This window comes from Erythrolamprus reginae, chromosome 2, assembly GCF_031021105.1.
Source record: "Erythrolamprus reginae isolate rEryReg1 chromosome 2, rEryReg1.hap1, whole genome shotgun sequence".
Lineage (NCBI taxonomy): Eukaryota > Metazoa > Chordata > Lepidosauria > Squamata > Dipsadidae > Erythrolamprus > Erythrolamprus reginae.
Window position 1 is genome coordinate 38,614,423 of NC_091951.1, and position 14,164 is coordinate 38,628,586.

Consider the following 14,164-nt stretch of genomic DNA (forward strand, 5'->3'; position numbering starts at 1 on the left):
AGACAAAAAAGTAGGGAATGGTAGTTCAGATATTTAATTTTGTGTAGGAGATCCTAGTTAAAATCCAACTTTTGTCAATGGAAGCTTATGATGGGAACCTCACTCTAAATTCAGCATAATTGACACCAGAGTTTCTAGGAAGATTTGAAGGAAGAAACCTCTACCTCTACTCCCTATGTACCTTGTTCCCTCGCTTGCTATCTTGGTTAATATTCAAGCTATTTTAATGTGACTCTTACTTTAAAGTGTTCATTGATATTTGGTATGGCTGACATGTAACTTTAATAAAGGATGTATTTCTTGTGCTAGACGGTGTTTTGAATTTCAAAGGAAGGTGTAGGAGTGCTAACATGGCATCTAACATGGTTATGACCTATAAAGCCCTTCATGGCACCGGACCAGATTATCTCAGGGTCTGCCTTCTGCTGCATGAATCCCAGCGACCAGTTAGGTCCCACAGAGTGGATCTTCTCCAGGTCCCGTCAACTAAACAATGTCGCTTGGCGGGACCCAGGGGAAGAGTCTTCTCTGTGGCGGCCCCGGCCCTCTGGAACCAACTCCCCCCAGAGATTAGAATTGCCCCCACCCTCCTTGCCTTTCGTAAGCTACATAAAACCCACCTATGTTGTCAGGCATGGGGGAATTAAGATAATCTTTCCCCCTAGGCTTCTACAATTTATGCATGGTATGTTTGTATGTATGATTGGTTTTATAACAAGGTTTTTTAGCTGTTGTAGTATTGGATTGTTACGTTCTGTTTTTTGTCACTGTTGTTAGCCGCCCCGAGTCCACGGAGAGGGGTGGCATACAAATCCAATAAGTAAGTAAGTAAGTAAGTAAGTAAGTAAGTAAGTAAGTAAGTAAGTAAGTAAGTAAATAAAATAAAATAATAAATTAAATTAAATTAAATTAATAAATTAAATTAAATTAATAAATTAAATTAAATTAATAAATCTGCCCACACTCATTAAAGTAGCTGCTTCCCTTTCCAGCCTTGCAAAGCATATGTCCAAAGCACTGTAATGTCCAAAGCACTGTTCACCTAGAATAAAAGCAAAAAACAAAACAAAAGGCCTAACAAAGATAAATGACAAGAATTAGCATGGAGATCAGGGGTCCCCAATTCCTGGCCCATGGCCCATTTGGAACTGGGCCCCGGAAGTGGTGGGAGAGCATGCACATGTGCATAGCTTCACTTGCACATGCACTAGATGGGCGTGCGTACACAACTCCATTTGGGTGAGTAGTGGTTGTGTGCCCCTTGCTTGGGCAAATAGGGCTGTGCATGTACATTCTCACCCATCGCTCAAATGGAAGCTCCCTCTCCCGCTGGCCGGTCTGCAAAGCCGGAAAGATTACAGACCGTTGGTTCAGATGATGAATTCTGGGTGAGAGATCCCAATTAGAATTCATCCTCTGTCATGGAAACTCATAATACTTCCCTACCTCAAACTCTCCCTCAAAGGTCAGTGTCAGTGGAAAGTTTCAAAGGAAGAAGTAGCAAAGCATACTAAGATGCTTTGAAACCTGGTACAAGTTCCTAATCAAATAGCATAAAAACTCAAGCCAAGCTCAATCTTGCTAGCCTTTTGCGAGGCATTAAAGTCCTTGGACAGGGTGCCATATAAATTTATTTATTTGTTTGTTTGGTTTTTTGATTGATTTCTATGCCGCCTTTTTCAAGGCGACTCAGCATGGCGTACAATACTAAATATAAACAATATATAAGAAATCTAATAATTATAAAATCAAAAAAATTATATTATTTATTTATTATTAGAGTTGAAAGGGACCTTACAGGTCATCCAGGACAGAGTCCAACCCCCTGCTTAAGCAGGAAATCCTACAGCACCCCAGCCAAATGGCAGTCCAATCTCCTCTTGAAAATGTCCAAAGTTGGGGAGTTGACAACCTCCGCTGGCAGGCCGTTCCACTGGTTGATCGCTCTCACCGTCAGGAAGTTCTTCCTTATCTCCAGGTTGAATCTTTCCTTGGTCAGCTTCCAACCGTTGTTCCTCGTCCGGCCCAGAGAAAATAGTGTGACCCCCTCCCCTCCATGGCATCTCCTTAAGTACCTGTATAAAGCTATCATGTCCCCCCTAGCCCTTCTTTTTACTAAACTATCCATGCCCAGTTCCAGTAACATTTCCTTGTATGGTCTGGTCTCTAGTCCCCTTATCATTTTAGTTGCTCTTTTCTGCACCCTTTCCAGAGTCTCTATATCCCTTTTGAAGTGTGGTGACCAGAACTGGATGCAATACTCCAGGTGCGGTCTGACCAGGGCCTTATAGAGTGGTATTATTACCTCTCTGGTCTTGGAGTGTATCCCCCTGTTCATGCAGCTTAGGATTGTGTTGGCCTTTTTAGCCGCTGCTGAACATTGCTGGCCCATGTTTAGCTGGTTATCCCCCAAGACGCCAAGATTCCTTTCACAGTCACTTATGGTGAGTATTGAGTTGAGTATTTTTCTTGGATTTCGTTATTTTTCTGTACTTTTGCCACTTTGTCTGGATTTGACTGTACGGCCACCACTTGATAATAATACCTTGTTCTTCCAGATGTTGTCTTGTTTCAATGTTACCTCTCTCATCCAGTCCCTTTAATGAAAAGTTAAGAGAAGAGAGGGATAAATTAAAACATAGCATTAATTTATTGATACAGGATGAGACTGCTGTTAAAATTAGGACCGCCAAACAAAATTACTTTGAAAACGCAAACAAAGTGGGTAGAAACCAATTTTAAATAACTGGATAAATATAGATCAAAATGGATCCTTATCAGGTAGGTACATACGAAATAATATAAGGAGAGAGAGCCCTGAGGCAAAAGTAGATTAATTAGCTTGATGGAAAGTTGCAAAAGGAGACCTGAGGAAAACTTAGAGAAATTAGCCTGAGAAATGAGGGGAAAGGGAGAGATTGAGAGAAAGGATGGCAGGCAGGGGAATTAACACAAGGGACAGAGGCAATGGGAGAAGAGACCAGCAAGCAGCAGAAGATGAAGAAGATGGTAGTGGGTTGGACTAGATGACCTGCAAGATCCCTTTCAACTGTTAATATATGAGTTCCTGGAAAGGAGGGCCAGGGGAATCCAGGGACCCTGCACCATAGCAGAGGACCAGGACAGGCATTTTGCTGCCCTCTGAGTTATGGAACTCATTTAATAATAATAACCACAGAGTTGGAAGGGACCCTGGAGGTCTTCTAGTCCAACTCCCTCCTTAGTCAGGAAACCTACACTATTTCAGACAAATGGTTATCCAACATCTTAAAAACTTCCAGTGTTGGAGCATTCAAAACTTCTGGAGGCAAGCTAATCCACTGATTAATTATTCTAAGTGTCAGGAAATTTCTCCTTATTTCTAAGTTGCTTCTCTCTTTGTTTAGTTTCCACCCATTGCTTCTTGTTCTACCCTCAGGTGCTTTGGAGAATAGGTTGACTCCCTCTTCTTTGTTGCAACCCCTGAGATATTGGAACACTGCTATCATGTCTCCCCTGGTCCTTCTTTTCATTTTAAACACGTTTCTCAAACACATATTTTATCCTTAAGAAATTCTTCAGCATTTATCTTCTTGCAAAGTAAACTGACTGAAAGGCGACTATTTAAACAGTAAGACCGCTTCATTTCATTTCCATTTCATTTTCTTGGATTTGTATGCTCGGGGCGGCTAACAACAGTAATAAAAACAACGTGCGACAATCCAATACTAAAGAAGCTAAAAACCCTTATTTTAAAACCAATCATGCATACAAAGGTACCACATGTTATGTCCGGGAGTACCAACGACAGGAGATGCCTAGAGAGGCTCCATACAGGAAGTATTATGAGAACAGGAAAGGGCACCGGGAGAGGGGCGGTAACCTAGCAACCGGGGAAAATAAGGGACAACCATTGGTTCGTTCCTCAGCCAGCTGGTAGTTTAAATGGGGGAAACCCGAGGAGGTTTGACAGTTGAATACTGACTGTTGTATTAACGTTATGTTTATGTTGGAATAAAGCAGTTCAAGCAAAGCCGCAATTACGTGTCCGAATCTGTACAAAGCTACCACACCATACATAAATTGTGGAAGCCTAGGGGGAAAGAATATCTTAATTCCCCCATGCCTGACGACAAAGGTGGGTTTTAAGAAGCTTGCGAAAGGCAAGAAGGGTGGGGGCTATTCTAATCTCTGGGGGGAGTTGGTTCCAGAGGGCCGGGGCCGCCACAGAGAAGGCTCTTCCCCTGGGTCCCGCCAAACGACATTGTTTAGTTGACAGGACCCGGAGAAGGCCAACTCTGTGGGACCTAATCGGTCGCTGGGATTCATGCGGCAGAAGGCGGTCCCAGAGATAACCTGGTCCGATGCCATGAAGGGCTTTATAGGTCATAACCAACACTTTGAATTGTGACCGGAAACTGATCGGCAGCCAATGCAGACTGCGGAGTGTTGGTGTAACATGGGCATATTTAGGGAAGCCCATGATTGCTCTCGCAGCTGCATTCTGCACGATCTTCAAAAGAGAAGGTGAAAGGTTTATTTTCCTTCTGGTCCTTACCCTTTCATTTCCTGAACGCCCTGAAGATAAATAAAGCAGATGATAAAGGCTTTCTTTATAGTCCCCATGCTGAGCTCTGGAGCCGGGAGTCCGGGACTGGATGGGCAGAGTGGTGGTCCAGCTTTGGAAGAAGTGGGCTGCAGCTGGTCCCCCTTGCCAAGCTCAGAGGTGAGGGCTTCCTGCTTTGAGGAAGACCCTCCTCTTCCCCAGCCTCCCAGATACCAAAGAAGATCTTAAATGATGGAGAGAAAAAGTTCCTCCCCATTCCAGGGACTTTTTCTAAGATAGGAAAACCGAAAGACCAGATGCGATGCAATCGAAAGGATAGTACAATCTGTGGATTCTGTTCCCACCAGCCGTTCAAAGGACAAGATCTTGCAGAGAAGGGCAGAAGCAAATCCACCTGTCACAGAGGATTCCTGATTCCCTCCAACCAGGTGAGCACCACGGAGACCCAGAGATGCCCAAACTGGCATTTCATGGGGCAGTGGAGGGAAGTGGGGTGAGAGCAGGTCAAGGAGAGGGGCGGCATACAAATCTAATAAATTATTATTATTATTATTATTATTTTACAGGAGAACAAGCAGATTTTAATGAGTGAGTGGGACAGCCGGGACCCCCAATATTAGGAAAGGCAATCAGAGGGGGGAAGTAACAGTGGAGACCCTCCGGATCCTGTCTTCCTTGTTAGGAAAGGCAATAGGAGGAAGGAGAGAGAAAAGCAGGTGATGTAGCAACAGGTGTGGCACAGAAGCACTTGAATTTTGAAGGGGAGGGAGGGGAATTCCAGGTAATTTGAGGAGGGGGGATTTCTCCTTTTCTGAAGGCTGCTGAGTTTTGTCCAGGCAGCCAAACAAAGAGAGAGCTGCCATTGAGCCCAGGGAGGGTCCCCTTCGTGGTGCCTCCTCCCCTTCAATTGCAGCTCTCCCCCCTCTCTGGAGTTTTGTAATTTGAGATGCCAAATTCTGGCCCTCTTGGAGTGTGTGTAAGAGCAGGGGGGTGGGAGAGGGTGGGTGGGTGCGTTCCTGCCCAGAGGCTCCAATTGCACCTTCCAAAGACGAAGTAGCTTGATTTGTCTTCCTCCTTCCCTGAATCCTTCCCACTAGAGGGCAGAGGGCGTCTGTTCTGACCAGGGAAGGGTGGTGGTGTCAAAGCAAGGTGGAGATTAGAAAGACCTTTTTTCTCCTTCCTCCCTTTCCCTATCACTATCCTTCCTTTCTTTTCTCCCTTCCCTCTCTCCTTCCTTCCTTCCTTCCTTCGAGACTCTTTATGTCTCCCCATAAATGATCCAGCCAATGGCCCTCCAACCACTGGTAGGGCTCCATTTCCATACTACCCTGAAGGCAGACACCCTCAGTCCCCCAAACAACAGCCTCTATAGCCCGCTCCCAGGGCAAGGTCCAGGATTCTGTGGAAAGGGAACTACAAGAAGGTGTAAGTCACCAGACAAAGCCAGACCAAAGCCATAGAGAAACTAGAAAATTAGAATAAGAAACATAAAAACAGATGTCTCTAAGAAAAGAACCAAGCCATAGCAATTAGAAAAGCCAGACATTGTAAAAGAACATTTATTTATTTATTATTTATTTATTTATTTATTTATTTTGTCCAGTACACAATAATACACAATGAAGGAAGAGGGATAGAGGAGAAAATATAGGAATAAAATCTATCTATGAGAGAATAGAAGAAAAACAGAATAGAAGAATAATATAGGGATAGAAGAATACAGGGATAGAAGAAAAGAGATATGCAATGTGGGACATACAATAGGACAGGGGACGAGAGGCATGCTAGTACGCTTATGCATACCCCTTACTGACCTCTTAGGAATCTGGAGAGGTCAACTGTGGACAGTCTAAGGGTAAAATGTTGAGGGTTAGGGGAAGGTACCACGGAGTCCAGTAATGAGTTCCATGCTTCGACAACTCAATTACTAAAGTCATATTTTTTAGTCAAGTTTGGTTAATATTGAGCTTGAATCTGTTGTGTGCTCTTGTGTTGTTGTGGTTGAAACTGAAGTAGTCGTTGACAGGCAGGGCATTGCAGCATATGATCTTGTGGGCAATATTTAGGTCATGTTTAAGGCGTTGTAGTTCTAAGCTTTCTAGACCCAGGGTTGTAAGTCTAGTTTCGTAGGGTAATCTGTTTTGAGTGGAGGAGGGAAGGGCACTTCTGGTGAAGTATCTTTGGACATTTTCGAGGATGTTAATGTCCGAGATGATTTATGGGTTCCAAACAGATGAGCTGTATTCTAGGATGGGTCTGGCGAAGGTTTTGTAAGTAGTGTGAGATTGCCAGAGCAGAAGCTACGTAGCATTAGGTTAACAACTCTTGAAGCTTTCTTGGCAATGTTGTTGCAGTGAGCTTTGGCACTTAGGTCTTTTGTTATTAGTACTCCGAGGTCTTTTAAAGAGTGGGGATTATCTGTGATAATTTGTTTATTCAGTTTGTATTTGTAGTTCGAATTCTTGTTGCCAATGTGTAGGACAGAGCATTTGTTGGTTGAGATTTGGAGTTGCCATGTGTTAGACCAATCAGAAAAAGAATCAAGGTCTTTTTGGAGAGTAGTTGTGCTGTCAGTGGTGTTGAAGAGTTTTAAATCGTCTGCAAAGAGAACACAGTTGCTTGTGATGTACCAAATCATTGTAAAATGCAAACAATATACAGGACCTGCAGAAAGAAATAATTAAATTACAGAAGAGGAATTAAAAATACCTTTGAGACACAGCACCAGGAAGAGAATAGCTCCAAAATATAACTTATTTATTTGTTTGATTTGACTTTTATGTCGCCCACTCCTACAGGACTCAGTGCGGCTCACAACAATGAAACAATACAATAAAAAAGTCAAATTCAAATGTTAAAGCATTAAAAACCCCTTAATACCACCCCACTATAAACAATAAAACCCCCTAATAATTAATAATAATAAAAAAAACCGAATCCAGAGAATGCAATCATACCGTCACACTTACCAGTCAAAAGATGTACCGGCCGGAAGTGAGCTGTTAATTCTCATGGCCCCTGCCTTGTCGTCAGAGCCAGGTCTTCAAGGCTTTTCGGAAGGCCAGTTGGGTAGTCTCAGTACGGATCTCGGGGGTAGTTGGTTCCAAAAAGCAGGGGCGTCCCTGAAGAGTCCAGGGAGACTCTTTAGTTGACACAAGGGGTGGGACCCTAATCCAGGAACTTCTGTACCCAAAAATGTCTGTTGAAAGGGATCCAACTTTTGATGGAGGAATTGCCAATGTTGGCATCCAGGAGGCTTCAACACTGCCACCAGCTGTGCATTGTACCTGCTGCTCCTGTACCAATGCTCTGGGCCCATAGCCTTCATCAGCCATCCCAGAAATCGAACCAGCATCAGTGGATGGAATGTGGCGGTGTGCCTACATCCTGCATTCCCTCAGAGGTCAGTCTCGGCCTCCCGCAAATGGTTCCTCTCTCTCTTGCAGGGCACCAGAACTGCCAATCATGGCTCTGGCAGAGGACGCCATTGAGATTCCAGCCCTGGGCCGCCCTTTCCAGCTGGGGATGCTTTACGACTGTCGCAAGGATGTGCTCATTCCAGGTAGGAGCTGGAGGAGAGTCGCGAGTGGCAGGAAACCTGGGAGGGAGGGAGACAGGCGCTGCCATAAATGTACAGGCTTGGCCCAGGGAGAACTGACATCCTGCACATGCGGCCTGTTAGTACCAGTAGGCTCTTCTGCTTGGGAATGTGTATCCAGCCCTTGGTCTATAACACAGCAGGGGTGGCCCTGTCTACCAAACAGGGGGCAGATTTCCACAGTAAACTCACTGAAATGCTATGACAAAACCTCTCTACTCAGTCAAAAGCCTTTGGGGGGGGGAGGGTTGCAGTATTTTGCAAAACAGGTAAGAGGTTCCCAAGGTGGTTGCTGGATAGTTGAGGTTATCCTCTGGAAGAAATGATGACCCCTTGTCCAAGCTCTCTGGGGCTTCTCTATCCAGCTGCTGCTTTTTGGGAGGTCCATTTTCACTTTTAACTTCATGCTACTGTATTTCTGTTCCATGCAGGGTTCAGCCTTTGGGACTACAGCTCTCTTCAGAACCACCGGAACGTCAATTTTCAGCCCAAGACAGAAACAATAATCATTGATTCTGACAGAATTGATGACAAGGCCTCTGCCCTGGATATGTCAGAATCTCTCAAGGCCAGTTTCCTGGGGGGATGATTAAATTGGGGGGGTCAGCTGAATATCTTCATGACACCAAGAAGTCCAAGCAACAGGCCAGAGTCACCGTTCAGTACAAAAAAACCACCAGGTGTGAACAGCTGATAATGAACTATCTAGGGACCCAGAATGTCTCTTACCCAGCCATCTTGGAGCATGGCACAGCCACCCATGTGGTCACTGCGATCCTCTATGGAGCCCAGGCCTTCTTTGTATTTGACCGAGAAGTTTCTTCAACGGAGATGTTAAAAAATACAGAAGGAAACTTCTAGGCTACACTCACTAAGGTAATATCTACTAGAGAAGCAGAAGACAAACTGACTGTGGAGGAGAAAGAGAATGCTCTTAAGTTCAGGTGCAAATTCCATGGAGACTTTTCTCTGGAGAGTATTCCAGTGACTTTCCAAGATGCGATTAAAGTTTATGAAACTCTCCCAAAATTATTAGGGGAATATGAAGAGAAGGCAGTGCCTATGAGGGTTTGGCTCTATCCATTGACCAAGCTGGATGCCAGAGCAGCTAAGATGGTCTGTGAGATCAGCCTATCATTGATCTTTGATCTTGAAAAGATATTGGAGGAACTCAATGAAATCCAGATGCAAAGCAATGATCTAGCGAATGATCCCATTGTTGAATTCTTCCCTGAGATCAAGAGGAAAATCCAGCAGTTCAAGGATTTATGCAAGCAACACAGGCAGACTTTCCAGAAACAGCTGTCCAGAGTGTTGCCTTCCATCGGTGGAGGAGGGCAGGAGGAACGGACACTGGTGGACCTCTTGATGTCTGTCAACCAGTCGCCCTTCAACAGCCAAAGACTCCATGAATTTCTGGAAACCAAGAAAAGAGAAATTAACTTTGTCAAATCTTATCTGACTATTCTAAATAATATAGAAGTTATTTCATCTCAGAGCAAGCTGGAAGAAATAGTTCTTAACCCCCAGAATGTACATGTGGTCTCCTTTATATTCACTTCTTTACATGAAGACGAGCCATTTCTGTTGAGCTTACAGGACTGGCTTCAGGAACAATTCTTGCAACAATCAGCTAACCTTGGCCATGGAGGTCCTCAAGAAACATCAGAAGCTGGAAGCTGCTCTTATTTAAAATAAAAAATAATCTTTACTAATTATTTTACATTAAGAAAAATACACAAATGCCACAAGACAAACAGAAACAAAAACAAAACACAACACAACCTATACCAACATATAGATATCATCATTCATAATTAGTTATATATCAAGTCTTAAACACTCAACAATTTATACATTTGCTAATCTACCCGTTGACATTATTGCTACAGCTTATTTTATTTTATTTATCAGCCTGCTATGTTATATATTGTTACCTAAATCTTAGTCTTTATTAATTTCAATCATATTACTTAAATCATAAATTGTCCAAAATTAATTGCTACACAACAATTTTACTTTATATGTCTAGTAAACGAAAGGAATAACAAGATTGCTTACAATTTCCCCCTGTATTCTTTCAAATTGTGAGATATTTCACTGTATTATAGATATTTAAACTTTTAAATATTTTTTTTTGGATTAACCCAATCATACCACCTGCTCCAGGTTTGGTAGAATTCTCTTTCTTGTATTCCCAGTGTCATCTTGTTCATCTCAAAAATTTTGTAAATTTTATTTATTAAGTTTAGTGTTGAGGGAACATTATTTAATTTCCAGCTCTGTTCATAAGCAAGTCTGGCAGCTGTGATTATATGTATTATTAAATATCAATCTTTGTTAGGTATTTTTTTGTCTAATAATTCCGAGTAGGTATAGTTCTGGTTTCAAAGGGATTAACCAGTTATTTGCTCTAAATAGTTTTTAATTTTATTCCACATTTTTTTTGCCACTGGACAGGTGCACCATGCATGGTAATATGTTCCATTTTTCTTTTGACATTTCCAACATTTCGACGATATACTTGGATACATTTTAGATAAATGTGCAGGTGGCAAGTGCCACCTGTAAAACATTTTGTAAATGTTTTCCTTATAGGTGGATGATATTGTTAATTTGTAACTAATGGTCCATATTTTTTCCTATTCATCTAAGTATAGCCGAAATTTTGGGTCCATGCTATCATGGAACCTCTGACCTTATCTTCTATCATTTCATAGTTAAGGAAGAATTTGTATAATTTTGAAACAAACTTTTTTCTGAGCCAAATGATATTTTATGTAATTCATTTTTTGTTGGAATTCTATTTTGTTCTTGTTTTCACTGTACTTAGATTTTATTTGCAAATAATGAATCCATTCTATGGCAATCCCATTGCCTTGTAACTCTTGTGTTGAGAGCAATTGATTGTTATTGTTCATATGTTAATATCTTATTTATATCTAATGTGTTGGGATAAATTATAGCTTCAGTTGGAGAGGTCCATTTTGTCTTTTAATTTTAAACCATATTTCAATTAAATTTTTCCTTATACAGTGGTACCTCTACTTACGAATGCCTCTACTGACGAACTTTTTCAGATATGAATCCAGTGTTTAATAAGAATAATAATTAATAATAATTTATTAGACTTGTATGCCGCCCCTCTCCAAAGACTTGGGGCAGCTCACAACAAAGATTTAAGATTTTTTTGCCTCTACTTCCGAACCGTTTTCTACTTCTGAACCCTTGCTTCTCTCTCAGCTGCTGCTGCTGAGAGCAGCAACCAAAACAAGCCCTTTTAAGTTTGCAGGTTCTGAGGATCGCAAGGGAACTGGAGCCAGGCTTTGCCATGCGGGGTTTCTACCCCCCCATCTCTTCTGCTACCGTCACAGCAAAGCAGGAAGGCGTCAGAGAGAACGGTGCATCTGAGGAGCTCTCTGCAGCCGCCCTATCTCGCTGCCAGTTTCCCCTCTCACCCGCCGATTCCTCCGCTCACAGGTGAGAGGGGATTGCCCCCATTTCACTGCCAAAATATGTTTGAGGGAGCCCCGGCCATCCGTCGCCCGCCACCCCCTCCTGTCAGAAGCCCGTGGGGGCCAAAGCCGGTGTGGGGAAAGGTGGAACCTTCGGCTCCTGGACAGGCAGGAGAGCCCCCAGCTGCTGCCTTCCCACCCGGCTGCCTTGCTTGCCTCCCCTCCCCACCCTCGGCCAATGGCACCCATCCCACCTGTTCCAAAAGTTGCACCAAGCCTGCCTGGGAGCCCTCGCTGCCAGGATGGGTTGGTGGGACGGGGGGGGGGGGGCAGCCTCCAGCTGCCTCCCCCATGCAGCCTGGGTCCGCTGGCGAGAGCTTTGCCTTGGCTGTTTCTTCTGAGGGTGGACTGCTGTCTTCTACCCTAGGTGCGGAGATGATGCCCCTCCCACCATCTCCTCTCTGCCGGGCTCTCCCCGCTTACCTCCCATCTGCCCCCCCTCTTTCAAAGGAGGCAAGGGGAGATTTGACGGAACGCCTGGCACCTTTATTTCAATTCTTCCCTCCAGAAGATCCCTGGTGTTTATTTCAGGAGACTAAAAAGAAAAGCGTCCTTGCCTTCCGGGCTTCAAGATAAAGTCCCCTGTCAAATGGGAAGAGAGGCCGGGTGCAGAAAAAAACCCAACCCTTTGGCATTGCAGACTCCAAAGGAGTTTTTTTAACAAAGATAGACAATCAAAAGAATTGGAACTTTTGGGAAGGGAAGGCAGTGGGTGGAAGGATGGAGTTTATTGCTGCATTTGGCTGATCTGAGTCATATTAAACCACCATCCAGCAAATTGGTGCCTCCTTCCCTTTGCGGGAGGGGCTTGAGCAGAGGACAACTGAATGCAACATAAATAAAAACGCACTTGTGAGAATTCAATGAGTACAAATCACCAGGACCAGATGAACTGCACCCCAGAGTCCTAAAAGAACTGGCAGACACCATCGCGGAACCACTACTCCTTATTTACCAAAAATAAGAGAGGGGCTTGAGGGAAAGATAGAGAGGGGCCTGACGAAATGGTAGAGAGAGAGGCCTGTTTCTTTTCCTGCAAAGCAAAGACTTACCATACCTTTCAGAGTGTAAGATGCACCTTTTTACCCCCCAAAAGAGGGTGAAAACTTGGGTGTGTTTTATACACTGAATGTGTATAAGTCACATTCCCTCAGAGTAATTTACCTCCTTGCAGCAAACAGCAGCAGAGCCTGATTAGCACAAGCCACTTATCTGATTCATTGACGTTGCCAGCAAGTCCGTGCTAAAATGAAAGTGAAACTAAAGTTGCATGGAAGCAAATGATGCAGGGAGAGGCAAAGGCTGAAACTGGCTGGTTTTTTGCTGCAAGGAGATAAGTCCATAACTATAAATGTCTATAGAATGTTCAAATTATTAGATTTATTTTTATATTGTTCTAGACAACTTAACAAAATGAAGAAGCTTTTTAAAATAAATGCTTGATCTGCAGAGGCCCAGTGCTCTTGTACCTTCTTTTAAATAGCAGAGAATACTTCCAGAAAGCCATATCAATTTTAAAGAACTGTAAAAGTATAATCCAAAATGTCCTGTTTTGGTATTAAGTAGTAATATTAAGTAGTAGTATTAAGATAAGGCAGCTGAGTTAAACCCTCACTTAGTCATGTTTGGAGTAGATCTATTTAATTAGAAGGAATAAGTATGATTACATTTAAGAAAACTTTCTGGGTTTTTAATATACTGCCATATTGTACATTTCTCCAATTCTTTGCTATTTCTATAGGTCAGGCACACATGCACAGAAATACAGAGCAAACAGTGTATATATCATCTGTGCTGTTTGCTGTTTGGCAAATTGCTAGGAAGCAGAGGCCCCTTTTCCTTGTTTTCCTCCCCCAAAACTAAGGTGCATCTTATACTCTAAAAAATACGGTAAATGTGAATAATGAGACAGGAAGTCTGCTTCAAAAGAGGACAGGAAAGGGTTCCCCCCCCCTTGCTCCTTCCACTTTCATTTTCTCACTGAAGACAAAGCAAAAGGCCAGGCTTTCCTTAAAATAGATCTAGTAGAGAAGCAGATCCACCTGCCAGCGGGGATTCCCCATTCCCACAAAACAAGTGAGCCCCCCCCCCCAAGAAGCAACGAGAACCCGCAATTGGCGTTTCATGGGACAGTAAAGTGAATTGAGAGCAATGGGCATTTGTGGAGAGAAAGTGAAGGAGCTTCCTCTTTTACGCAAGAACAGGCAATTCCTCCACTCTGGGAGATGCTGATGGGTGGGTGGAACAATGGAGACCGCAATATTGGGAAAGGCGATCATCAGAGGGGGATTACAGGAGCAGCTGAGACCCTTGGGATCCTGTCTTCCTTGTTAGGCAATATAGCTACATGTGTGTCATAGAAGCACCTGTGGCGTGGGTGGGTGTATTCCAGATAATTTGGGGAGGTGAAAACATGTTTTACCGGTAAATACAAAGCAGTTTCCTTCAGCTCCAGGGTAATGGGATTAAGACCTTCACCCTTAGGATATGATAGGATTAAATTGT

At 43.3% G+C, this 14,164-nt stretch overlaps 1 protein-coding gene and 1 long non-coding RNA gene across 3 annotated transcripts; one reads left to right on the plus strand and one right to left on the minus strand.

Annotated features, from left to right (window-relative positions):
• Positions 1-4,509: 4,509 nt before the first annotated feature.
• On the plus strand, positions 4,510-11,179 carry LOC139160205 (neoverrucotoxin subunit beta-like). The gene is made up of 3 exons (XM_070737838.1): positions 4,510-4,974; positions 7,993-8,108; positions 8,576-11,179. The coding sequence occupies exons 2-3, from the start codon at positions 8,012-8,014 to the stop codon at positions 8,731-8,733; spliced, it is 255 nt and encodes an 84-aa protein (XP_070593939.1). The 5' UTR covers positions 4,510-4,974; positions 7,993-8,011; the 3' UTR covers positions 8,734-11,179.
• On the minus strand, positions 6,105-9,150 carry LOC139160206 (uncharacterized). Of its 2 annotated transcripts, none has more exons than XR_011557901.1 (2): positions 7,516-9,150; positions 6,105-7,144 (listed from the first exon to the last, which is right to left on the minus strand). It is a non-coding gene; the product is annotated as an uncharacterized lncRNA (long non-coding RNA). The 2 variants fall into 2 exon arrangements; XR_011557902.1 differs by having other exon boundaries at positions 6,105-7,210.
• Positions 11,180-14,164: the final 2,985 nt, after the last annotated feature.